At 44.8% G+C, this 27,903-nt stretch overlaps 1 protein-coding gene across 2 annotated transcripts in view; it reads right to left on the bottom strand.

Moving 5' to 3' along the window:
- NHS (NHS actin remodeling regulator) overlaps window positions 1–27,903 on the bottom strand; it is a 346,296-nt gene that overhangs the window by 71,124 nt on the left and 247,269 nt on the right. The window contains exon 1 of one of the 2 annotated variants that reach the window (XM_041741606.1): window positions 13,561–14,516. The exons of the other annotated variant lie outside the window; for it this stretch is intronic. Coding sequence (XP_041597540.1) covers window positions 13,561–13,786 — 226 coding nt within the window. The 5' untranslated portion in view covers window positions 13,787–14,516. Of the gene's footprint in view, window positions 1–13,560; window positions 14,517–27,903 lie in introns of those variants that run through there. 2 annotated transcript variants of the gene reach the window in all.

The following is a 27,903-nucleotide window of genomic DNA, read 5'->3' as shown; positions in this document are numbered from 1 at the left end:
AAAAAAAAAAAATCCAGTAATCATATTACTGGGAATTTACCCAAAGAATACAAGAACACTAACTCAAAGGGATACATGCACCCCAATGTTTACAGTAGCATGATTTACAATAGCCAAGATATGGAAGCAACTCAAGTGTCCATCAATTGATGAATGGATAAAGAATGGTATACACACACATACACATACAATGGAATACTATTTAGCCATCAAAAAGAATTAAATCTTGCCATTTGCAACGACATGGATGGAGCTAGAGTACAATGCTAAGCAAAATATGTCAAAGAAAGACAAATACATAATTTCATTCATGTGGAATTTAAGAAAATGAGGAAAGGGGAAAAAAAGAGACACAAACAAAGAAACAGACTCTGAGCTCTAGAGAACTAAAGGTTACCAGAGGGGAGGGGAGCGGGAGGATGGGTGAAACAGGTGATGGGGATGAAAAAGGGCACTTGTTGTGATGAGCACCAGCTGATGTATGGAAGTGCTGAATCACTATATCGCACACCTGAAACTAATACCTCACTGTGTTAACTGGAATGAAAATAAAAACTTTCAAAAAAGCAAAAACAACAAATATTAATCAGGCACCTGCCATGACCCTCCCCTGTGAAATGATCACCTTTGTTCCTGCAACTTCTGCCCTGCTTCTCCCACACTTTCATGTGCTGATGATAATGATGATGTCAACAACAAGTTTCTATCTTTCTCTGGATATTCACTCATTGAACAAATGACTACTGAGCATCCACTGAGTGCTCTTCCTACCTGAGGCACTGAGAGACATATGGGATCTCTGTCTTCCTGGAGCTTGCTGTCTAGCAGGAGAGACAGATAAACATACAGATATAATATCAGGTGGCATAAATTCTGTGAGGAAGTCAGAAAGTGGGGTAAGGGGATAAAGAGTGATGGGGTTGCTGTTTTGAAGAGGGTGGCATAGCAGATAAGCTCAGTGCCTTCCCAGCATCACCTTGGCACTCCAAACGCTGCTTCCCATGACCTTCTGAGACTCTCTGTCTGGGGGTGGTTTTTCTCCTGGAGATGGGAGAACGCTGGGTTACAAGCAGGGCAAGAAGTATTAGAGAATGCATGCCCCTGGGAGCAGCCCTCCACAATTTCAGACCTCCTCCTCCAAGGTTAAGCGAACTCAGAAGTGTGGTCTCCACCTCTCCCGGATTTCCTCAGCAGGACTGAGTTCCAGCTGCCACGCGGTGCTTGCTTCATAGCACGTCTTTATCACATCTGTTCCCTCCCCTCCCCTCCCCTCTCCCCAACAGGCGTTACTTGCTTTGCTTGCCCCAGGAAACCACTTGTACTCCAGTCCTTGTCCCAAGGTCTCCTTCTGGGGGAACCCAAACTTAAGGTCGGTGGTTAGGGAAGGCTTCTCTCAAAGGTGACATCTGAGCAGATCCTTCATCTGGTGAAGCAGGGAGCGAAGGGGAGAGGTGCAGAAAGAGAAATGCAAGCAGAGAGAGCAGCCAAAGCAAAGGCTCCTCGGTGGGATCACATTTGAGTGTCTGAGGAACAGCAACGCCAGAGTGCAGGAACAGAATGAATGAGGGAAGGGGCAGTAGACAATGGCTTTCTTACTTTCTTCATTTATAGTTACAATACCTCAAGTTACAATACTAACAAGTCCTTTCTGTCACTCTTTCCTCCAGTTGGTTCACTTCCCATTTCTCTGGTGGCTCATTTTATGAGAGTTCTGCCATTTTATTTGCATTTGTTATTTCACTCTATTTAAATGCATCTACCACTGATTGGTGCCTGGAAACAGGGAGAGAGTCCACAGCCCTACTCAGGGAGGCAGCTTCCAGGGGGAAAGGAACAGGGTTTCTGCAGTGCCTCCTCCCTCCCCCAATTTTTTTTTAAGATGGAGAAGGCTTACTTTCTCCTGTTTCTTCACCATCACTATCAGCAACAGCACCATTTCCTGAGAACCCACTGCGTGTCAAACTTGGAGCCATTTGCTTGGCCCTCATCATCTCTGCCCTCCTACCAACTCTGAAAACCAAACAGTAACTACCTTCTTCCTCCTATTTCACCAGGAAGGCAACCTTCTTCCTCCTATTTCACTCTCCTGCAGCAGACAAGGTGCTCACACTTCTGGCTACACGTGACACACCCCAGCAGCAAAATCCTGTGGCTGTCGTGCCCTCACCATGCATTCCAGGCTCTGTTGAGGTGGCTGCTTTGATCCTGGAACAGGAGACTCCAGATCACAGAGGATACGGAGTTCTCTTTAGGCAGCTGGCATGAGCTTAGCACAGATGCCTCCCAGAGCAGGACTGCTTTGCTGCCTCCCAGGAGGTTTATCATCAAAACTTCTTGCCCTGACCCACATTGTGCCTCTCTCCATTTGGGCTTCTGGAGCTACCAGGGAACCGACAGCGGAGTCTATTAGTGCTTCGTTCTGCTCACAGTTCCTTCTGGAGGAGTTGGCATCTAAAAATTAGGTAGCAATATGCAGGCCCTGAGGTGGTAACTGTTAAGGCCTAAAAGGCAGGCCAGGGAGACTGAACTCTATTGGCAGAACTGGTCTGTGGTCTGTGTGGGAAATCCTCTGTAAGGCTCTTCTTGTCTCTAGGGATTAGGTTTCTCCCAGGCTGGAAGCAGTAACAGTTGCCAGGGCTCCCTTTTCCTCCATCCTAATTGTCCTTAGTGCTTACCAAATATCTGTGTGTGCATCTATAGTCTCCATCTTCCTAGGTAGCTGGATTGGGGCCAAATGACAGAGTGTCAGCTACTAGCCAGTGGGATGTGGGCAGAAGCAGTGTACACCATTTATGCAGGCTTGGTCCTTACAAGACCTCCCCCAAACCTTGCCACTCTCTTTGCCTCTGCTCCTGGGGCTACGTGCTTTAGGCTTATGTCAGACTTTGTGTGATGAAGAAATAGGACTTTTATTATGTTAAAGTGCTGAGCTTTGTTGGTTTATGTGTTAACAGAGCATAACATAGCCTATCCTAAGTAATGCAGTTTTCCTGTACTCTGCCTTTCATTCATTCAGTCGCTCTTTCAGATAGCCTTCATTCACTTGGTATTAATTGTCTACTCCATGCTAGGCACTAGTACTTTAGCATGAATATACTTTAGGGGAAGCCTGGATGGCTCAGTGGTTAAGCTCTGCCTTCGGCTAAGGGTGTGAGCCTGGAGTCCTGGGATCGAGTCCCACATCGGGCTCCCTGAGGGGAGCCTGCTTCTCCCTCTGCCTATGTCTCTGCCTCTCTCTGGGTCTCTCTCATGAATAAATAAATAAAATCTTTAAAAAAATGAATATACTGGGGAGCCCGGGTGGCTCAGTGGTTTAGTGCTGCCTTCAGCCCAGGGCCTGATCCTGGAGACCCAGGATCGAGTCCCATGTCAGGCTCCCTGCATGGAGCCTGCTTCTCCCTCTGCCTGTGTCTCTGCCTCTCTCTATCTGTGTGCCTCTCATGAATAAATAAATAAAATCCTTTTTAAAAGAAAAAATGAATATACTTTAGGTTCTTCTCCTCAAGGTGCTGGATGTCTAGGTAAAGAAGTAGATATGGGAACAGAGGCAATAACACAATGAGGTAAGTGTGTACTAGGTGCATAACACTGTGTTGTGCGCAGCAAAATAAATATTCAGAGGCCCTTATCTTGAGAAAACTTCAAGCACTTTATTCTTCCCAGCTTTATTCTTTATCAGATTCCTTTCACTGAGGCAGTGCTTACCCCTGCACACTGCACCAGTTCTAAAAGATCTGCATTTACTGCCATTCTGCTTTCTACCTATTATTCCAAATCCATCTACCTGAAGTACCATATCCATAGGTCACATCCCTGCTTGGAAATCATCCAGGGCTTTTTCATTGCCTACATAAAGTCCAAACTCCTCAATATGGTGTTGATCTAGGTCTGAAGCTATTTAACATTATTTTCCATTTCTCTTTTACCCAAAATTTCTCTTTCAACCTGATTGTTACAGTCCATGTACTGCAACCCACTGCAGATCCTACTCCATGTCTTTTCTCACACCATTCTTTCACTACAACTCCCCTCTCGTCTAAGTCCATTTTCTACAAGTATCACCTCAAGTGCTACCCTTTGGTGTTTCTCCCTACTCTAGTCTACAGTATGAATATATTCAACAACTTAGATGAAATGGATAATTCCTTTTAAAAAACTGGCAGGAGAAATAGAAAATATAGAGAACTTGAATTTTTTATCTATCATCTATCTATCTATCTATCTATCTATCTATCTATCTATTATCTATCATCTATCTATTTGAGAGAGAAAGCTGGAGACACAGCACGAGTGGAAGGGGAAGGGCAGAGGGAAAAGCAGACTCCCCACTGTCCAGGGAGCCTGATGTGGGGCTTGACCCAGGACCTGGGGTCATGACCTGAGCTGAAAGTAGATGCTTAACTGACTGAGCCACCCGGGTGCCCCAAGAATGTGAATTCTTAATCAAAACCCACAAAGAAAATTCCAGGCCCAGATGGCTTTATCAGTGAGTTCCATAAAACATTTTAGGAAGAAATAATACTAATTTACACAAATTCCTTCAGAAAACATAGAAGGAGGGAATACTTCCCAACTCACTCTATGAAGTCTTGATACCAAAACCTGATAGGGTCATCTCTAAAAAATCTATAGCTACCATCATATTTAATGATGAAACACTGACTGCATTCCCCTAAGACTGGAAAGAAATCAAACATCTACTCTCACTACTGTAATAAAACACAAGAAAGGAAGTAGTAAATATTGTCATTATCAGACAAGATAATTGGGTAGGTTAAAAACCCTATGGAATCTATAAAAACTGGTAGCATTAAGAGTGAATTTAGAAAAGTCACTGGATGTAAGGTCAATATAAGCTATATTATATTCAGGGATCAGAGGACATTGTTAAAAATGTGTATCCTCCCCAAATGTACTAACAGATTTAAATCGATGGCCAATCAGAACACCAGCGTTTTTATCTGAAGAAATTCATGAGCTGATTCTAAAATGCTTATGGAAATGAATAGGTTCTGGAATAGCTGAAATGATCTTGAGAGGGAAGAACAAATCTGGAGGATTCATACTACTTGATTTCAAGACTTACTATAAATCTACAGGAGTCAAGACAGTGTGGTTTTGGCAAGAGTGCAGACCTATAGATCAATGGAGCAGAACAGAGAGTCCAGAAATTGACTCACAAAGCTGAGTGTTTTTGTTTTTGTTTTTTTTTTTTTAGAAAAGGTGTTAATTCAATGGGAGAAAAAAAGTTTTTTTTTTTTTTTTTTACGCATGGTTCTGGAACAACTGAATATACATATGAGAAAAAACTGAATTTTGACCCCCACCTTACTCCATATACAAGAAGTAATTATAGAAGGATCATAGCCCTAAACATAAAAGCTAGACCTATAAAATGTCTGAAAGAAAATGCAGGAGAAAATCTCCATGAACTTGAGGGAAGCAGATTTCTTTGACAGGACTCAAAAGGGACTAGCCATAAAAGAAAACACTGATGAATTGGACTCTTTGTCAAAAATTTAAAAATCCTACTCACCAAAAGAACACTACTGGAAAATAAAATTGGCAAGGCAGACTAGGAATAAATATTTGTAATCCATGTAACTGACAGAGAACTTTTAGTTGGAATATATAAAGAGCTACTACAAATCAATAATAAAAAGACAAAGAACCCAATTAAAAATAAGAAAAGGGATTAACTAGACATTTCAGAAGAAAATATATGAATGTCTAATAAGTACATTAAAAGGTATTCAACATTATTTGTCATCAGAGAAATTCAAATTAAAATCACAGTGAGATACCATTTCACATCCACCAGGATAGCTGCTAATACATCAATTGCTGGCAAGGATAAAGAGCAACTAGAACTCTGATAAATTGATGGTGGGAGTGTAAAATGGTATAATCATTTTGGAGTAATCTCTGCCAGTTCCTTATAAAACTAAATGTACATGTACCCTATGACTAAGCAATTTTATTCCTATTTGTCCAGGAGAAATGAAAACATAAATCCACAAAAAGATGTGTACAAAAATATTCTCAGCAGCTTTATTCATAATAGCCCCAACCTGGATACAGCCCAACTAAATGGATAAACTGTGCTAGATTTCTATAATGGATTACTTCTCAGCAATAAAAAAAAAAAAAAGGAATGAACTACTGATACTTATAACGATATGGGTAAATTTGAAAAATATTTTGCTGAAAGAGGCCAGACATTGTTTTTAAAGATTTTATTAGAGAGAGAGAACAGGGGAGAGGAGGAGGGGGATAGAGAGAGAATCTCAAGCAGACTTGTGCTGAACATGGTGCCTGATGTGGGGCTCGATCTCACGACTGTGAGATCATGACCTGAGCTGAAACCAAGAGTGGGATGCTCAACCCACGGAGCCCCCCAGGTGCCCTGAGGCCAGACATTTAAAAAAAATGTTACTGTAGGGGTGCCTACACATCAGGTGCTGTGCTCATGGGGAGTCTGCTTGAGGATTCTCTCTCTGTCTCTCCTGCCCCTTCCCCCACATTTGCTTGCCCTCTTTCTCAAATAAATCTTTAAGAAATCATACTATATGATTCCATTTATATGAGGCTCTTGAACAGGCAAATCTACTCTATATGAAATCAGCATAATAGTTGCTAAAGTGGGTGGAAAATTAGAAAGGGGTACTAACAATTTTGGAGGTAATGGAAATGTACTATATATCATTTCAGGAGGTGGTTACAGACATGTATATGTCAGAGCTCATGGAACTCAACCCTTAAATCCTGTATATAGCTTAATTGTATTTAAGTTATATTTTAATAAAAAAAATTACTCCCAACCCCTCCCCAAAACACTGTGTTGGGTGCTACTGTACCATACTGTTATTCATTATTTTCATACATGGTTATCCATTTTAAACTCTCTCAGATCCCTCACATAATAGGTGGGACTCCATATTTGTTGAATGAATGAATCAGTAATAATTGAACAGTATAAAAGGGAAAGGAAAAGTAAAGAAAAATTAGAGTATGACATGATACACATTTATAATGTTTCTGTTTTCCTACGAGTCAACACCATTTCAAACACAAGTCCCTGTCTCCCAACACAAAACAATAGCCCAATATCTAAGACATCTTGCTTTTATTTACAATAAGAGAGGATGCAAGGAAATAAGAGAAAGCTTTTGTCTCTTGTATTTTGTGGTAACACCACATAATTATTACTCTATTTCTTAACTCTAGTGAGATAGACCAAAAGACATCTGATGAATCACCTTTTCATTCATAAAACCCTGCTTATATCTTTCATCGCTTTTATCCTCCTAGAATAATAGCAGAGAAACAGTACTTGATGGGCCTGCATTATCAGACGCTATTGGAAAGGTCTAGATAAGAGTGCTGAACCACCTATTAGTATTCTGCATGCAAACCCTTCTCTATAACCCAGAGTCATCCGTTTCCTGGCAACCCTCAAAATTTCATTCTCATTGAATTGCTAGATCTTTATCAAAATATAATTATAGCCTTAATTTGAAAGATAAATTTTGATTGCCAGTGCCATGCCCAAAGGAAGAAATAATCAGGTGGGAGAACACTTAGGCACAATTGTTAACCATATAATCAATGTCATGAATCACCCACCCCCCCAAAAAAAAACTTTGTGGGGAAAAACTTTGTGAGGGGTAAAGTGAAGAGGGGAAAAAATCATCGAGGCATCAGACTTACTTATGACTGTTATATTATGTTTGCTCATTTTCTCATATTGTTGCTTAACTACTTGTCCTCTCTTCCCAGGTGGAAGAATCTGGGGAAGGCCGGTTCTATGTGTCCTGCTTCTTTCTGTGTGTTTCCACAGTGGCCCAACCTGTAGTGGTAAGTAGCCCAGTCTACAAGCCCCCTATCTCAGGTCAGGTTCCCTGGAAGTATACTTTGACGTAGACATTGGTGTGGGAGAAGCTTGGTACAAATGCTCTTGGGGTCAACACCTGTAGAGGAATTAAGCAGGACTGGGCAGAGAGAGAAAGCAACTATGACACAGTTACAGCAAAGGCTTGGCTGGTCCTGAGGAGGAACTCTGGAGATGCCTTGGCTCTGAAGAACCATCCTGAGTCGAGGCAAGGTGACCCGTCATTGGAGTAGTGCTGACCTGGGAAGGGGTGTGCCCTCGGGCAAGGTGGCTCTCTTGAGTCAAGGACAGTTCCCAAAGAGGGACTTGGCTGTGAGCTGCCAGCCACGAGTGCCCAGCTTTGACTAGTGAGTGCTTGAGTCCTGTTGAGAAGGGGGGATATGGGCAGTGCACTAAAGTAACCTGGTACCCCACAGACTGTAGTGACTGAAGGGCAGGGGGAAGCTGATGTGAAATGGAACCCTGAAGGATCGAGCCCACTAACCCATTTCTGTAGGATTGCAGCTCTGAACCTCTTGAGGCAGCCAGGGGCTCCTACTGTGCTTGCTAAGTCACCTGGGGATGTGTGACTTGCCGGGGAGGAGTAGACGGAGATCAGAAATAGTCTTGTCTCCTGATCCAACTGGTATGCTACTGACTTTTCAGAAATTATTCTTAGTTTATATCTGAGGGCGGGTACCGATACTTTTTAAAAATTGCTACCTATGAGACAAAGTATGGGAGACACAAGAGAAGTCACACCCTTCAGTCCCCTTTCCTTTCGGGCAGTGACATCTATAGCATCAGTGCTCTCATGGACATAAATGGTTTGTTGGTTTGGGGATGGAGAAGGAACCAAGCATATATATAAGTTTTTTTTTTTCCACTGGAGTGAAAGGAATGGATTTCACCTACATTTTAATGTACAGTCAACGTCTCTTGAGACCTTTGGGAATCCTCACATTTGTAAATACAGAAGCTTCAGATTTCACCACTGGGTAGCCAGTTTCTACACCACCTGGTATTTATGCCCTTGGTGAATTTCTCTGTCCTGGAGTCTGGGCTGGGCCTGTGACGTGTGCATTCTGTCAATAATACAAGATGCAGGCCCAGCCTTGAGAAGGCCTGGAAGCTTCTGCCTTTGCACTCTTTGGGGGCCCTAAAACGCTAGGTAAGAAGTCCAGTTACCTTTCCTGGAGAGACCACATGGAAAGGCTGCTTGGAGAGGAAGTCCCAAGACAACACAGAAAGAGGAGTGCAGCCAAGCCCAGCAGCCCAGCTGAACCAAGCCCCCAGGTGGCATACTAGCCGAATGGCTACCAGTGAGACTAGCAGAACTGCCCAGTGAGCTCATCCCAGACTACAGCATCTTGAACCAATAGATGGGCTGTTGTTTCTTAAGCCAGTTAGTTCTGGGGCAGTTTCTTAAGCAACAATAAACAAAACAATCCCAATGAGCAATTATCTGGAGTCAAGTGACTATGCTCACCTTGCCCAACCCCCACCAAGTCACCAAGGTGCCTTTTAACCTTCCACTGAAAAGTCCTTCTCTCATTTGATGGCTGTTTTTCACAAGGAAATAAATATTTTTATTACTTCACAGTAGTTACTGCCTACCCAGTGATGAGAAGAACAAAAATTTTAAAAAGTCTCATTGGCCTGTCAGAGCTGGAGGCTTGGGGATGGGGATCCCTCAAATGGGTGTGACCCTGTGTATCAATTTCATATGCTTGGGGCTCAAATTCATGCCTCAGCAAATTTACAGATGAGTCCCTGTCGTGGACCTTCAAGGTCACTCACTGAGAGAGAAAACTCAGAATATTAAAGCCTGAGTAACAGGGTCTGCATTGATTGGACACACCACAGAGGGCTAGACATGGAGTCCGCCAGATTTGAGATGTAGTATAGTAAAATAATCCAGGGCTAGATTCTGGAGCCAAATTACCTGGGATCAAACTCCGTATCTGTCGCTTGCTATCCATAAAAGCTTGGGCAAGTTACTTAATCTCTTTGCCTTAGCATCCTCATCTCTAAAGTGAGGATAATAGTCCCTACCTCCCAGAGTTACTGTGAAGGTTAAATGAGCTAATATATGTACAGGACACAGACCAGTAACCTGACTATTCTAAGCTTGACCATAAGTGGTTCTGTAGTAGGAACTGGAAAAAAAATCTCACAAGGATTTTAAATAATGTGAATAGCTATTTCTAGTGATTATACACAATGAAAGGCTATCCAGAGACTGTATATCAGCTTTCTGAAACTATATCCTATATAATTGGTTCTGATTCCAGCCCTGCCATAAACTAGCTGTGTCACAGTGGGCAAGTGATTTATAACATGAGGATAATGACAATGACCTTGCCTAAAGAGGCTAGACCAGATGGTCCCTCTAGGAGCCTTTTATATCTCTATACCTTTCCAAATCCCTGTGAGACAGGAAAGGGCAGGTGGAATTACCACCACTTTTAAGATGGAGATCTGTATTTAGCTACATGACTTGTCCAGAGCCAGACCCAAATCTCTGACTAGAGCTTTAAAAAAAGGGTGTCTTTCACACTGGAATGCTTATTGCCATGGCACAGACATTTCCCAGTCTCCCTTACAGGTAGATATGGCCATGTGATTGAGTTCTGGCCAGTGGAATATGGGTGGAGAGGAGGTGTGCTACTTCCAGGACAAGCCTCCATGCTCTCTCTATCCCCTGTTGAGGGATGGCTAAATCCAGAGGAAGCCCGGGAAGGACTCCAAGCCCCTATGGGATAAGTAGAGCCACAAGAAGGCATAAGACCAGCTTATCATTACAAGCCCAAAGTTGATTAGATGTTATGTGATAAGAAATAAGCTGCATTGTGTTAAACTCCTGAGATTTGGGGCTTGTTACAGTATTTGACCTTCATTGACTCATAAGCTCAGTGTCTCTAGTTGATTGCTGGTTCAGGTTGTGAACTTCAAGAGGAAGAAGCCCCTTCTTGTTTAAGAGCAAGGGATTGTTGACATCTTCTTTGCATAGGCAGAGCAAAGTCAATGACATTTTTATAAAATCTGAATCCCAACTCATGGTCTTCCCATCTATTCTTCTATGTGGGCCAAAGAGTTAGCTACTGTTGCACTGGGCTTTTTGGCTAGATTGAATCAGCATCACTTTCACATCTTCCGTAGGGAACACAAAGATGGCGGGAACACTTTAAAGATAAACTAGCAACTGTTTCCAAGTCTCTACTAGATAACTAGAGGAACGAGGGATTTCTTAGAGGTGCTTTCTATTTCCTGGTCTCTTCCTTCCCCTAAATCAAGCTACCTTAATATTTGCCAGTGATTATATTTATGATCTAGAGAAAATAAGGTAAACTTTTAAAAATCAAAATTCACTTTGGGGATCCCTGGGTGGCGCAGCGGTTTGGCGCCTGCCTTTGGCCCAGGGCGCGATCCTGGAGACCCGGGATCGAATCCCACATCAGGCTCCCGGTGCATGGAGCCTGCTTCTCCCTCCGCCTGTGTCTCTGCCTCTCTCTCTCTCTCTGTGACTATCATAAATAAATAAAAAACTAAAAAAAAAATATTAAAAAAAAAAATTCACTTTGGAAGGGAGAAGAGAATTATCCAGTAGAGTCTACCTTGAATAGAGCACCAGTGATGGGTATTCACACCTTCCCTCCTAGATTCTCATGCTCTTTAGTTTGTTTCTTTCACTGTAGACAATTAGGCATTTACATTTTTTGGCAATAGCCAATGCATTTTTTTTCCAAAACAAAACAAAAAAAACTCTAGTTCAGTCAATCAAGAACAAGAGGAGCCTTTTTACTTCAAGCTGGACTTTGCCACCTTTGCTTCCAAAGAAAAGATGAACATGGGGGGAAATGAAGGCTTTTGAAAATAAATAATGGGAGAGGCCTAACAGGCTCTCAGGATCGACAACCCACAGGAATAGACCACTGTGGCCACTGAAAAGTTCTCAGGCCCTTCCTGGCTCCATTCCATGTGGTACCTTCTCCATCAGCTGGGGGCAGCCCCCTTGAGACAGAATGGGTACCTCTCAATTACCTGGAAGAGGTTTGTCACTCAACTGTCCAGGGGTTTCCATCTGGAAAGGAAAGAGTAGCACCCCAGCTACTGTCTGCACTGAGGAAGCTAGTATATGATTTAAGTGCCACCCCGGACCTTTGGGTCCCTCTGTATTCTGGGCCAGACTTCTTTGGAGGTGGGGAGTGGCCTGCTGGCCCCTGAGTACAGAGGAGGAAGCCCCATATATATGGCTAGGTGGAACTCCTAGGGAATGTAAAGCTGCAGATGCCAATGGCTAGGGCTGGGGAAGGGGTCCCTGTCTGGGCTCCCATCCCCCAATCTTGCAGCCCAGCTGCTTTGGGCCTCACATAGGACTGGATGAGCTACTGCCCTTCTCACACAGACCAGCACCACAGCATCCCTGCCCTGCCGAGGATGGTTGCTGAACTGCTCTGAAGGATGTGTGGACCTGGTCTCATGCTGTCTGGGGGCCCAAGTTTGGCTCACCCTCATGCAGCTGGGAAGGGAGACCCCATTCTTGTAATAGTGGGGTCAAGCTAAGCTGCATCTCCAACCGCAGGGCTATTTTTAGATGCTGTTATCTTTGCCTTGCTCACAAGCAGCTGTGAAAAACAAACTGGTGACCAGGAGGCACGAAACTGCAAAACAAAAACCTCATAAAACAGGAGCTCCCAAACTCAAGAGCAGACCACACTATGGCTACAACACGGTGCACCATCATGGCCGGGCCTGCTTAACCTGCCCTTAAGGGGGCACCAGTTGGGGCTTTGCTTTTTCACTGCCCATGCATTCCCCGGCCTGGCATGTCCTGGGCAAGTCCAGCTCTGGACCACCAGGTCTGGTAGGGCTATTCAAACAGGCAGCCCCACTCATGCCCACAGATGGTGACCCAGGTGGACAGGTGTGTCAGGGGAGCAGGCGCAATAGGGTTAACGCTGCCACAAAAGGAAGAGCTCTAGCTCTCTCGCTTCTCTCTTCCAGCTCATCCTAACAGTCCATTTGCCTCACAGCATCACAGCCAGCTCCATGACAGTGAAACCCCTGCACAGGCAAAATGTCACTCAAAACCAAGTGGCAGGGCACGAAAACAGGATGGAGCCCCAAGCTGGATCCCCGACTTCTCCCCAGCCCTCGGAGCTCCCAAAAGGCTGGGCTTCGGGGCACACTCCCTCTCACAAAGCCCTCGAGTCCACATGCCCCCTATAGGAAACCCACCACCAGCCCCTGCAGCCCGGAGAGCCCCCCTCCACTCAGCTGGTAAGGGCCTGGGTAGCCGCGTGGAAAAGTGCCGCCCCGCCCCAGAACCCGGGATGAGGGGCGAGGTGGAGGCGGCAAACTTCAAAGCTGCAGCTGCAATATGCTTAAAATAAAAGACCCCTGAAAGCCAGAGCTGTTCCCCTCGCCCCTCGGAGCTACGCGCGGTCCACCTTGACCGCCTGCTCACCCTCACTCCGCTCGGCCAAGGGGACCTGACTCTCAGACCTGGGGGCGGCTGGGCAGGAGGGGGGGCGGATTTCCTCCTAAGCTGGCGCGCGGCGGGGCTGCGGCTCTTGCTTCCTCCGTCCCCCAAGTTCCCCCACCACCCAGAGGTGTGAAAAATTAGTTTAAAATGATGTCACCTGCCCCTACCCCTTCCCCCCAGGCTGGTCCCATCTCACACACACCCGAGTGGCCTGGGCTGCGAGTCGCGGAGCATCCCGGGGGGTTGCGGTGGGGCGCCGCGCCAAGGCTAGCTTCCCCGGGCGCCCGCTCAGGCTCGGGCTCGGCCCTGGGAAGCCCGCCCGCGCATCGTTCCCCCGGTGCAGAGATCCTACCGCCCGTGCGCCCTGGGCGCGCCGCCGGGCCCCGCGCCGGCTCCCCAGGAATGCGGCCGTCAGGTGAGGTAGGCATGCGTGCCGGCTCCGCAGCGAAGCAGCAGCTGGCTGGGGCGCTGGGCTCAAGATATGCCTCTTCTCCCTCTCCCCGCAAAGGAGAGGCCTCTCGGGGGGAGGGGGCTTTCCAGCGCCTTGTTGCGTTAGGACCGCATTCCCTCTTCCTTTTGCCTTTTATCTTAGTTTCTCCTTCAGATGCAAAAAGGGAGATCGCAGGAGTCCATGCTCAGCTCCAGCCTAACTCGGTCCACAGGCAGGGAGAGAATTATGAATGGATGCTGCCTTCTGATGAGGAAGTCGACTGGGGAGGTCTCTGCGCACGGCGCGCTCCATCAAAGCCGGGGCATTGGCCCCTCCACTGCTTCAATGCTGCAGGCTGAGACACCTAATTGACCACTGGGAAATCAGGTGCCGGGAGACCTGGGCGGGACGTAGCCCCAGGGCCACGCTGAGATCGAGCGCCTTGCCGGTGTAGACAGCTTCGATTTACAGCCCAGTGAATGGAGGGGACTGCGGCAGCCAAACCTCCCGGGCAGCAGGCACGGTTGCACCAACGCTCTGCAGACAACCGCCCGGCTCCGTGAACATCTCCCAGCTCCGCTGGGCTAAAGGGAACCTGCTAAAAATAATCCGTCCCCTGCCGCCAGCCGCAGTGAGCTGCAGGACTCAGCCCCCAGCCCCAAACTCCGCGGTGCGCGGGAGCCGGCCACAAAGCGGGCCCTGCGCGCTTAGACAAGCCGGGGGTTGCGGAGGTTGCTGGGTCCGGATTTCTGGAACCTGTGCGTTTGCTTCTCCGGTAGCGCGACTGCCGGTGCTGCGTGTTACCCATGCCCGGAGTGGCAGTGGGCTCGGCACATCACCAACAGGCTGGACCGACCACGGCTGCTCAGCACCGCACCCCCGCGGCTCCCTTCTCACCTCCCTTGTCCCCAGTCTCTGACCAACAGCAGAAGAATGAGAGACGCTGACGGTGCCAACTCCTCCAGCCCCGGGAAGAGGGAAGCCAGACACTGGTGTGGAGTAGGTGCGGGGTGTGTAACAGGACTAGGGCAGCCCCCAGATTGTAACATTGCATCCCTTCCCCCTATTCATCCCTGGTGGCTGAAACCTTGCATCCTAGATACAACTCACTCTGCCCAGGCTTAAAAACACTGCAAAGACAATGCCTTCACAGTGATGAACTGATCTCCAGGGAAGGGTGATTTACTAAGCCAGCTGTGGGGTTGAATCAGGGTTAAAAACCATGGCATTGTGTGCCCATGCCTTAGGCTGGTAGGTTGTATATATAACAACAGCATGCAGAAGAGAAAAAAGCCATTTAGGGCCACTGCACCACTTATGGGATATACCCTAATACATAACAAGGGAAAAAAAACAGTGGATGAAATTATCCAAAGATGCCTTGTGGGACACAGTTTTTGGTAATCTGTCTTGATGCCTTGGAAACCCATTTCAGAAAAACTTGACTATTTTCTGACCAGGTCATCTATTTTCAAATAGGGAGGTTTATGCCCTGGGCAGATTTACGTGTGTGGGCAGTACTGTGTCCACGAGGCCGGTGACTCCTCCATAATTCACAGATTGTGGTGAAACACTAACTTGCCAAGGTCATAAGAAATCACAGGGTTTGCATGTGCACTGGTAGAGCATTTCCTAATTGGCATTACTATGAATTATGATTGTGGTCACATGAAATATCACATCTAACCCAAGTTAGTCTGGGTTGGCTGCTGTCCTCCGACCCCACTCACACTAACCTCCTTGGAGGGTTGCCAGCCACCAGGAAGGTTAGAAGATCTGGCCGGAGTCCCCCTGAAAGATGGTGTGGCTAGGACAGGAAGGTTGAGGAGGAAAGAAGTGCTGTGGCCACTCCCCCATGAGGATCAGAGGAGAGCCATGAACCCTACAGTTTAAGGGCTAGGTAGGCAAAGGAGAAGAGGCTACCAGAGAGAAAGAAAGAGATGAGTCAGAGAAGCAGGAGACCAGGAGGGAAGGAGGGCCCTATCTCAGAAATCAAGGGACAAAAAAGTTTCAAGGAGGCAGCATGATTGAGAATGCAAATGTCACTGAGAGGTCCATGGGAACAGTTTTGTCCGCCAACAGCCGGCCTATGCCCCTTAGACTTCAGGAAGGCCTGATGGAGTGGACACTGATATGAAGTATGGGGTGGATGGGAAGGCCAGCCAGAGCTTCTGAAAAGAAAAGGGAAGTCTTTCCCTTAGACTTGCTCATCAAAGGATCCGTGGCACCAGCAGCATTTGGGAACCTGTGCCACCCACACCTGGGAGAGGTGCACAGTGAGGTCTGGAGATCCATGTGTATTCACAAGCTCCCAGACCCACTCTACTCGGGACACTGGAAGTCCCACCAGGGGACTCAAACTGGTCAGGCTCTGAAATGAGAATTTATGTCTAGGTAAGCAAGATGGTGAGCTCATAGGAAGCTGGTGGCTGAATCACTAACCCTGTATCCCAAGAATTGAACTGTGTTGCTCTGGGTTTTCGGGGCTGCTCTGTCAAGGGAGAGCCTTGCCAGCACTCCCTAAAGTAATGGAAATGGCCACATCTTCCCCTTCACATTGATCTTTACAACACCGAGGTTGTTATTAACAGTGATAATGAAAATAAATGATATAACTAGATAGTTTGCACGTGAATGAAGTTTAGCAGTTTCCATGGTGTAGAGGGAAAAATAAAAACCAACAAACCAGGTTTTTGTCCCGGGAAGACCTGTGCTTGAATCCTAGCTCCTCCACCTCTTAGCGGTATGGCCTTGGGAAAATAATTTAACTTCTCTGAACCTTGGTTTCCTCATTTGTAAAATGCAAACAGGAATACCTAATTTATAGGCTTATTAGGAAGAGTAAATAAAAGATACAAAGCACCATGATGGTGCCAGCACATAATAAAAGCCCAACAAAGGCAGTTCCTTCCCAACTGTTGGAAGTCTTCATGTGCATGCTCGTCTAGTAGTTTTTCTGGGGTCCCTGTCCCCTGAATGGTGGTTAGAGTACCCAATGCTTCCCATGGCTGAGGGCTCCAACGGAAGCACATACTGAACATCTCTTAGATGCCAGCTACTGTGCTAGGTGCTGGCCCGGAGAGCAGGGAACTGGCATTTTAAGGGCAGAGTTTGCATCCCAGTGCAAGTGGGTATCCTACTTGTTTTTACTGGATACCCAGTCTCAAGAAGAAACAACTGCAAATGTGTCCTCCGTAGGACAGTGATCAGCAAACCGGTTCTGCTGTAAAGGGCCAGACAGTAAATAATTTAGGCATTGTGGGCCACGCAATCTCTGTTGAAACTAGTTCACACTGCTGCTGTGTGTGTAGCTCAAAAGCTGCCACAGGCGAGGCGTAAATGAATGGATGTGGCCGTGTCCCAATAAAACTTTATCCACAACAGCAGGCAGCAGGTGAGATTCGGTCTGTGGGCCACAGTTTGTCAGCCTATGATCTATACTGTGGCTTAAGGCATAAATATTCCCTTTACCTGGTACTGCCAGGAAATATGGAAGTCTCCATAGGTGATTTTGCACGTAACTAAAGTTTATCCAACCACGAGCAGTTTCCTGAAGCCCCTTGTTATTTTAAAGCCTATTTTATACCTTCCCTGGAAGAAACTGGCTAGTTAGCTGTTCACCAGACTGTCTCTGCCTTTCCCCCACAGCCAGCTTCCCTTGCAGTTAGGTGCAGCCACATAACTGAGTGCTAGCCAATGGAACGTGGGCAACGGGGTGTGTGTCTCCAGGCCGGGCCCATAAAACTCCTACCCGTTCCTACACACACTCCCATCTCCCCACTGCTGGCTAAACACAGGTGCTCTGTCGGGTGGTGGAACCCCAAGATGGAAGGAGCCTTGGTACCCAAATGACTGCATGCTGGCCTGCATTAGACTGCACTGTGAGAAATAAGCCTCTGAAATGTTGGGGATTTTATTACCAGAATTTAGCCTACCTTGAACAATTCACTTTTCCTATCCTTTTAATCAGATGGTAGGAAACACAATTTAATGCTTTGGTGACTACTTAGGGTCTTTATTAAGAAGGCTTATTATTGGTCTCTATGGTAACACATTTCAAAGACTCCTTTTTGGATTTCCAAGCTCTTTCCCTGATATTTAGCTCTCCACTGTCATTCCTCTTTCACCCTCCTTCTAGCTCCTTCCCCGTGGTTTGAATCCACAGTGAGCTGAAGAAAACAGACACCATGGCTGAGTAACATCTGTTCATTAAACAAGAGTTACTAATGGTCTGAGCAAGAACCTAAGCAAGGTTCTTAATGAAGTTCACGGGCTTGCTCACAACTATTTGCAGCCTTCGGAAGCTCCCTTCACAGACTTTCAGCCTCAGTGCTGTGTTCTAGAGAGCTGAAGTTATTGGAAGCTCAGCATCTCTGGAATCAGTGTGGCATTTCAGTATTATCTAGCCCACAAACTTTCAATTTTTCTACTAGTCAGCCAGGGGGGATCCATGATAAAGGTTCTAGTTCCGTGCCTTGACGTTCATGGGCTAGGCAGCTTTCGAAATACACTTTCGGATTTTTCTGCACATAGATTAAGCCCATTATATGCTCCAAATCTGCTTTAAACTCACCTTTTCTGCTTAATTATTCTGTGGACACCAAGAGATATTAGTTAGCTCATAGCTTATAGGAACTAGGAGAATTGACTTGAAAAGGCTAAATAATTTTATTCTTGTTCCAGAGCTGGTATTACCTTTATGTCTTGGGCGATTTACCAAGAAAACTGAGCCAAGCTTTGGACCTGGTCTTTGGATTATTCTGAGGGGTGGGGATATGGTCCTCTCCCAGCATGAGGCAGGATCCAGGAGAGGAGTTGGTAGGGCAGATCAATGAAGCAGGGATTGGAGGAAGCGGACAGAGTCCAGATACCTTGACAGTCTGATTTTACTTTTTTTATCTAAAGAACTGAGATAGCTGTATTTAAATGATCCTCTTGGTCTGTCTCTTCATCTATGAAACAAGGAGGGTGGAGATGATCTATCAGGTTTTCTCTAGGTCTGTCATTCTGGAAGTCTATTGTTCTATGAAACCTGGAACCAAAAATCTTTCTGAAATGATTGCTGATCATCAGTGCTTAGTTTCTCTTCCCATTTCTGCTGATCCTCCAGAAACTGACAACTCTACTCATAAACTTTAGCATCTGCAAGGGCAATAATATGTTCTGTGGTCTGCGCAGTCTGGGGAAACCTTTTGCCCCAGCATGACCTTGTTCGTGACCTTGGGGATCCCAATTCCAGCTCAACGCTCCACCATATGCACCCTCTCCTTATGTTCTTGGAGGCTGGCTTCCCTACTTTATTCTCCCCAGCTCCAGTGATGGAAACCCAGGTTTGCCTCCAAAGCTCACTTCCCTGAAGCAAGTTGGATATCCCCTTCATGGCGATGGGCATGGCGGAGCCTTGTCTCCCATGTCTCCTTGGCAGTACGTTACTCCTACTGTTGCCCCGCCACTGCTCATAAGAGATCCCGCGACTTCCAGAAGAAATCAGGGCTATAAAATGGCTCACTCGTTCATAAGGAGCTATGTGTTTATTCATATATATTTTATATCATAACAAATGTAAATTAATTTCAGGGTGCAACTACCCAAGCTAGCATCTATATGGCTGCCTGTATAAAATTTCTCTCTCAAAATTCTCTAAACCATCTGGCATAAACTACTGTATTGTGACCTGTTAAAATAAGTAACAGCTGTGATAATCCCTCCCGATTTATGGCAAGCTATAAAACTCTGCATATACTGGCAATGCATATAAAATAATAAATAAAACCATTATCATTCTGTGCTGTCTTGGTGGGAATTATGATGATTTAGCCAAAATGGAGCCCTATGGAATGCATCAGAGGAGAAGCAGAGGTTTTGCCCAATCTGGCCCCCTCTAGCCCCCAAAGACCAACTTCACTACGTAGAGTTCTGAGATGTTTGAAAACTTTACCACTGTAAATGCATCCTTTCTGAGAGAACATTATTCCCATCCATTGCTACCCGACTTCTATTATTTCAAAGCTTTCTTTTCTGATGGTGGGTTTCCAAAATTCCACAGTATATCCAGACTATAAAAAAGACAAGCTATGCACAACTAAAAAATGTGAAATAATTTGTAGCACCAAAACTAAGAATCGTCTCGGGATTGTTAACTGTAAGCGTATGTTTTTGCAAACACTGCCAAGATCCCAGGTTGAAAAAGACTATATCTAAGTCATCTTTCAAAGATATGCAGTACGTGGAAAAAGAAAAGCCAGTATCTGGCAGGAAAAGGGACTGGGCAGGTTTGATTCTGTGTCAAAAAGAGTTACTATTACCACTGCCCATAAATTTCAAAAAATTAAGGAGACAGGGATGGAAACGAACATGACATGGCTGTTCACTAGGTGCTGGGCAATGTACTATATCTCATCTAACCTTCGCAACAGCTAGACACCTTAGGTATTGTGCCTGTTTTATGGTTGAGGAAATTGATGCTTAGAGAGGTTAAGTCACTTGCCCAAGGCAATCCTGTTAACAAGTTGGAGAGATGGGAGTTTGAACTCAGGTCTGATTCCAAGGCTCATGCTTTCTCTGTGTCACCATATTGTCTTGTGGACAGCTGTTTGCAATCTTTTTCTGCCATGATCCACAGTTGATAGATAGTAGGTCCATGAAGCGCTCGCTGTCATGGCCAGGGGCAGTTATCTCCCCTTTGTTTCCCACTTCTAGAGTCTACTTGAATGCAACTGAGAGTTACCATATGGTAACTCTGGAGTGGAAGAACTCCAGATCTATTTTCATTTATGCATTTACAAAATTTGCAAATAAGGATGTTTGGTTAGTATGGTAGATTTCAAAAACAGCCATAGTACTTGTTAGCTCTTCCCACCAAGAGGTGGAGGTCTGCTCCTCTACCTGGAATCTGAGCAGGCCTTATGGCTTGATTTGGCCCACAGAATGTGCTAGAAGTAGCACTGTATGTGTTCTGAGCCTGGGCCTCAAAAAGCTTTACAGCTTTTACATTTGCTGATCTTGGTACTTACCGTGCTTACTGCCACTCTACCAAGAAGCCTAGGCTAGCCTGATGGATGATGAGGCACATGTGGTCCAGCTGCTCCCCATATTCTGGCCCATAGCTTGCTAACTACCAGACATGTGAATGAGGCCACCCTAGGTCATCCAACCCCAGATGAATGACAACAGACAAAAAGCAAGCCCTGCAGAGCTCAGTTGAGCCAACCCAGAGCATTAGAATCTCCCATGAATTTTAAAGCCACCAAATATTGGGGTGATTTGTTACACAGAAAGGGTTAACTGAGGAAGTTATTTAAAATAAATTTCTAAAAAAATAATTAAAAATAAAAATAAATTTCTAGCCACATGTGAAAATAAATATAACTGGTTGAGAGTTATTGGTTTGAACACAAATTCCACAAACTGAAATGAAGTAAAATAAAAACAAAATAAATCCCTTTTGATAGCTCCAAATACTGTCATAGCTCAAAGTCTTCACATCATCTCAATCACGTCCCATGAAAGCACTAGCTCATGAAGGCTTCCGACAGACAGCCTTCATTCCCAAAGCCCACCTTCCCTCCTCCAGTCCTGGACTTGTCAGGCTGATGTTGAGTCACGTGGTTTTGGGGAAAGAATCACCAAAGGTGAGTGGCCCAGAACCACCCTCAAGAGACAATCAGTGGAAGAGAAGGAGAGATGATGTGCTTAAAGACTATAAATGCCAATGCACAACCCCAGAACCCCTCCAGGAAATAGAAGGGCAATGCCATGGAGTTAAGAGGAGCTACAGTGTTGTTAGCATGTGGTGTCAGTCTTGTAATATTCAACAACAGCAGTCATGCTGTCTTAAGAAGATAGGGTATCCAAAGCCACAGTTGGGAGAGGGAAAGAGATATCCACCCTCCTCTTCCTACACACTCGGGGAGACTTACAGATGGATGAAAGCCCTCAAAAGGAAGAAAGGAATAATTACAAACTAAATTAGGGCCAAATTGAACTATCTGAGAAAGGAAGAAATAATGGCTCTCAACCTTGCCTGTATGTTGCAATTTCAACAGAATGGAATCAACTCCTGCACTCTTCTTAATCACTACATTAATTACTAACTTTATTTAATAGGAAAAACTGTTCAGCATTTGGAATTGTCACCAGTTTCAACGAAAGCTGTCTCTTTTGAAGAAAATGCTGGTGAGTAACGATTAGTTCATTGTTCGGCTCTCTTCAAATATGGATGCTTGGGCTTGTTTTTTCTTATTTTCTTAGTAAATGTGGGAACCTTTGAACTTTGAATAATTTTTTTTCTTTCAATGCCTTCTAGTTATACAAACAAAAAAATAATTACAGGGGCAGTCTTTGCATCTATACGTCTATGGTTTTTTTCATTTGGTATTTACACTGCTGAGTGAATGAATGAATTTAGTTCATTTTGCTTCTTGAAGAAAATGTATGTAATGAAAGGGGGTCCATTTTAGTTGACTCTGGCAAGGTTTTTAAGGAGCATATAAAGGAGAAGGAGAGAGAAAGAAGCCTTCTTTGTAGTCCTGAGAAAATATGTTGGTCTGTACCCCAAACAGTTTTTTCTACATTTGTGGTTAAACACATACTCATTATGTTCCAGAAAAGGGGATGTTTTACTGAAACACTTTATGAGTTTAAAAAACCCCTCTCTACACCAGTGTTTGTAGTTTCTCCCAGTTCAGGCTTTGAACTTGCTTTCCAACAGCTTTTCCCAGTCTGAGAGAGAATGTGGCCATGACACTGGATTCAGGCTCTAGGCTGGGACCTCCATGAGTTGCCTTCCAGGTGGGATCAAAATTGAAACTTCCAGATCGGAGCAAACATAAAAATAGTATTACATGCCCAATCGGTAGGGAAGATTTCTTCATTTAAGGATGGGGTCAAATTGAACAGAAAGAAAACTGACCAGGCAGGGAAAATCCATGGTCCCTGTGGTATAGCAGGAGCTCCACTACAGAAGCCAGGTAGACAAGTCCACCCTTCTTATCAGAAGCCCTCTAACCACGTTCTACCACTTGGAGTGTGGTGTGGAGGAGAATGGAGGCATGGTTTGGCCTGTTCTTGAAGGGTTTGAGTTTAGAGTAATTAATTTCTAAGAGAAGGAAGGGGAAACAGTGGGAGGCTTTTGAAGAGTAATTTCATAATAAATGGGTCATGTGTTAGCAAGTTGCTTTGCACATAGCAGCTCCTTTACTCATAAGTATTTCTTTTTGTCCCCCAAGTTCTTACTTAAGTTCTAGGTAGTTAACATAAAGGGCAATATGAGTTTCAGGGGTAGAACTTAGTGATTCATCACTTCTGCACATCACCCAGTGACCATCACAAGTGCCCTCCTTCGTCCCCATCGCCTGTTGCCCCCCTCCCCCTACTCCTTCCCCTTTGGTGACCAGCAGTTTGCGCTCTGTAGTTAAGAGTCTGTTTCTTGGTTTGTTTCTCTCTTTTTTCCCCCATGTTCATTTGTTTTGTTTCTTAAATTCCACATATGATTGAAATCATGATATCTTTCTCTGACTTATTTCACTCAGCATCATACTCTCTAGCTCCATCCATGTCATTGCAGATGGCAAGATTCCATTCTTTTTATGGCTGAGTAATATTCCATTGTATATATACCACATCTTTATCCATTCATCAGTCGAGGGACATTTGGGCTCTCTCCATAGTTTGGCTATTGTTGACAATGCTGCTGTAAACATCAGGTGCAGGTGCCCTTTCGAATCTGTATTTTCGTACCCTTTAAATACCTAGCAGTGTAATTGCTGGATCCCAGGGTAGTTGTATTTTTAACTTCTTGAGGAACCTCCATACTATTTTCCAGAGCGGCTGCACAGGTTTGCATTCCCACCAACAGTACAAGAGAGTTCCTCTCATAAATATTTCTTAATAAGATTTCTTAAATTGATTTCTCAGAAGGAGAAACAACAGATGGTTCAAGTGTTCATTTGTCTCAGAGAGGTACCACTTTTAGGGTCATAGAGATGCAAATGTCAGTAGGATTTGTAAGAATGATCTTTTCTGGCCTCCTGGGAAGGCTATTACACACCCAGGGTGGCCTGCTGCTGCTGCTGCTGGTAGAACCCTGGGAGATCTAAGGGAAAGACCAATCAGAGGTCATCCCAGCCCACTCCAGTGATTCTGGGATGTCACTTTGTATCTCTGACTTTAGCCTTCCTTCCCCTATCCCTCTGACTGTGAGCACTAAGCCATAATACTGAAGCTGCAGGATGTGGGGATTTGACGCATGAATAAAGTCCATCTCTAGCTTTGGACTGTCCCAGAGTTCATTTATAAGTTTTTCTTTTTAATTTAGGACACAGTTTCCCATGGAAAAGAAGTTACAAATGGCATTTAGAGTTCCAGGTTTGGCCATCAAGACTTATTTCTTCCACAACATAGTTGGGGAGATATGCATTTACAGTGAATGAGAATGGAAAACAATACTGGTATCAGGACAGTGAATAAATGTTAGCACATCTCAAGATGATGGTTCTAAAAATTAATTTTAAATGCTGACACCCCATAAAATGTAAGACTAACTAGAGAAAGAGTAGTCAGCTGATAGAGACGTTGGAGTCTGCAACTGGAGTATCTGTCTCTTTAAGGATTAATGACACTAATTCTTTATTATGCCCAGTATCACTAGAAAGAGTCACTCATTCCAAAAAAATAATATTTTTTGAGTACCTAAAATCCTCTGGGCAATATGATGGCAGAGATGAAAGGCCTAGTCCTTACTTTGAAGGAGCCCACAGAATGGCCAACTAAACAGACACTATACTACATACATGGTTTTCAGAGGGACTCACACATCCTCCCAAGGTACACTGTGTTGTGCCTGGGGATTCAGGGAACCATAGAATAGATGTTGAGGCAGCTTCCTGGACCACTAGCTTTACTCAGTAATTGGGGGAAGATTATTTTATATTAAATAATGTAGAGAATTGTGCTAATTTTATAGGAATGTTGAGGATGATGCACACAATTGTAAAGAAACTTTAATATCTACAGGAGGCTGTTTTGGGCCATAACCAACTGTACCCATGTCCTCCTTCTCCACCCTTTGGCTCAGATCCCCTAGGGGTACTAGTTCATCTTCTGCCCTTGGAAGTACCACTAAGATATAGGCAGGCACAGCATATGAGCTATGGAAATGGGGAAGTCTGAATCACCCTGGGTGATTTCAGGAAAGGCTTCCCAAGGAAGGTGATGCATAAGTCAAGGCTTCCAAACCAACTAGGAGTTGGCCAGGTGAAACAGGTCATAAGAGCACTCTAGAGAGAGGACAGCATCCACAGGCCTAGAAGTATGTGAAAGGGCATGGTGTGATGAGAAAATGCAAGCAATCTGGTGAGACTGGGACACCCACCGGACTGGTATAGGAGATTTCCACACACACGCACTGTCATCTTAAAGCACAAGAGAGGATGATGAATGAGCCTAACACTTCTATGTTCTAGCCAATAGGAAGTGCTGTTGGCCCAGGGCGGCCTGCTGGCTATCTAGAGCAGGTGGCCTTGGGAAACGCAGGCAAGCAGATGGTGGTCTGAAGATGGCCAAGTTTAGAAATAGGATTTTGTAACTCCAGGAAGAGCTGTTATCATATCTGCAACTTGTTACTTGGCTCAGAAACTCAGAACAAGATAAAGTATAATCCCTACAAGTATTACCTCACCAGGATGCCAAAATTAAGAAATTAGAGGATAAACTATCCTTTCCCCCCACTGGAAAACATCATCTCTTCTCACTGAACTGCCAGTACATCCAAGCAACGATGTGTGCAATTCTGCATTGTAACTTTGTGACCTGCCACAACCTCTAACACTGGTTAATCCATCACCTTTTATGATCCCAGAAGACATTTACAACCCTCTCCTAGGAAATGAATATTTGAACAACACATCATTGATAAACATTGCTGAGTAATAAATATATCAGTGATAGGCAGTCAAGTTAATTAGCAGAAAGTTCTAGAGTCATTATTGGGAATTAAAAGAGAAGGTAAAAGACCTTACCTTCCCCCACTCTATTTTCTCAAGACATAGGACACTACTGGTTCTGTCCCTTGTCTGACACCTCTTCTAAGCTCACAGTCATGTATTTTGGTGGGAGCCGTCTCTGCCGATTGGTTTTTGATCCCTCAGATCAAAACTAAGTTCACTTCTACTTTGGCTGATATAAGCAGAGACTGTAGCAGAGGCCATAGTATGTCTTTTAACATTTCGCCTGTATGACATCCTTAGAACACCACCCTCCGGTGAGTTTGGGGGCCCTCATTTGTAAACCATTGCAGGTGGTATCACCTGGTGGTAAAAAGCCGGGATATGGAATCAGACAGACCTGGGTCCACATCCTGCCTTTGCAACATCTGAACTCTGATCTTGGGCAAGTTATGTTAATACCGCAAGCCTCCTTCTCCTCACCTATGATACAAACATATAACTGTGCCTGCCTCAGAGGGTTGGCCTGAGGATCAACTAGGACAGAGTCATTAGCATAGTCCTGCTGAGCATGTAATAAGGGGTCATTAAATGACTTTTAATATTAAAAGTATTGGCCTTCCCCAACCACTGGACCCAAAGCCTCCTCAGCCCCAACTGTTAATGGACAAGCTTCTCTCAAACACATGATACTGGTCATTTATGATGCAGAAGTACTTAGCCTTATATCTTCACTGGCACACTTTAGAAGAAATAAGTTTCCCTGCTTCTTTCCAGAAACACCTTTCCTTTGTGACCTGAATGAAACCACTGGAGGATCAACAGATTAGAAGGAAAAAAAAAAACCCAAGTGAATATTTTTTTGAAGTTGCTAAAATAAGTTGTTGGAAACAGAGACCCAAGAGAAATGATAGCATAAGCAACTGGTTTTATGTTTACACCTTCACTCAAACGCCCACCCACTACTGAAATTATCAGCCAGTATGTAAGATGTAATACTGAGAAATGGAGTGGGGTTAAAAACATCTTTTGATACTTGGTTGAGTCTGCATTCATTTTGCTGGAGGTAAACTGATATTAACCAAAGTAGGCCAAGATATGAAAGATGAGAATCAGCCTCAGAAAAAGTGGGGTCAGAGTAGAGGGAACAGGGTTTTATTACCAGGGATGGACAGCGCATCATTTGCCTCCAAAGGACCCTGAAGGCTCTGCTCACACACTTCCAACACTGGCTCCTAATGATGAGGACAATGGTGAGGATGAGGATGACGGCAATGGCACACGTTTATTCAGGCCCTATCGTGTGTCAAGTGCCGCACTCCGTGCTTTCGTTTTATTACATCATTCAGTCTTCACAACAAGCCTAGGAGATTTTGCAGAAGAAACTGCAGCTTAGAGAGGTAAAACCCCAGAACGCTTCTGGCTAAGAAATTCCTCCCCATCCATCAAAGCCTACTCAGATCTCCCCTCCTTCTGGAAGCTTCCTTCCTTTCCCTCTTCATCTCCTCCATCCCCCACTCAGTTTTCCTTTGACTGTTTTAAAGTCTGTTTCCTTCCTACCTACCTTCCTTCCTCCCTCTTTTCTTTTTTCTTTCTTCTTTCTTTTTCTTTCTTTCTTTCTTCTTTCCTTCCTTTTCTTCCTTCCTTCTCCTCCTCTTCCCCCTCCTCCTCCTCCTCCTCCTTCTTCTTCTTCTTCTCTCTCTCTCTCTCTCTCTCTCTCTCTCCCTCCCTCCCTCTCTTTCTACCTGGAGATGTAGTCACACATGTTAGTTTTGCCCACTCTTTCACCAAGTGCTGCTTGGGCCTCTGGATGCGGCTCTATTACCTTAAAGGTAGGGAAAGTCCTTAGTTTTGACCCAAGTTCACGGCAGGGTGTAGGGCAATTCTCTACCTCTAGAATCTGATCTGGGCCTAGACATGTATTAAATTGCAACGAACTGGATTTTGAGGCTTTCCCAAGTTTCAGATTTCATAGTTATTTTGTACTTGTTACTCTGGACCAAGGGCAGAGAAACGTCACTGTCCTACAGAAAGCTCCACACACAAGAATGTTGGAGAACGGGAAGTCATTTTTAGTCACTGAACTCAAAAGCTTCCCTTCTTATAGGAATCAAGGGTGTATCTTATCTCCCAGTTCTTCCTTCTGAGTCCACCAGTGGCTGGGCCTGCCACC

This window comes from Vulpes lagopus, chromosome X, assembly GCF_018345385.1.
Source record: "Vulpes lagopus strain Blue_001 chromosome X, ASM1834538v1, whole genome shotgun sequence".
Taxonomy (NCBI): domain Eukaryota; kingdom Metazoa; phylum Chordata; class Mammalia; order Carnivora; family Canidae; genus Vulpes; species Vulpes lagopus.
Note: the sequence above shows the minus strand (reverse complement) of the source record. Positions and strands in the feature narration are given on the sequence as shown.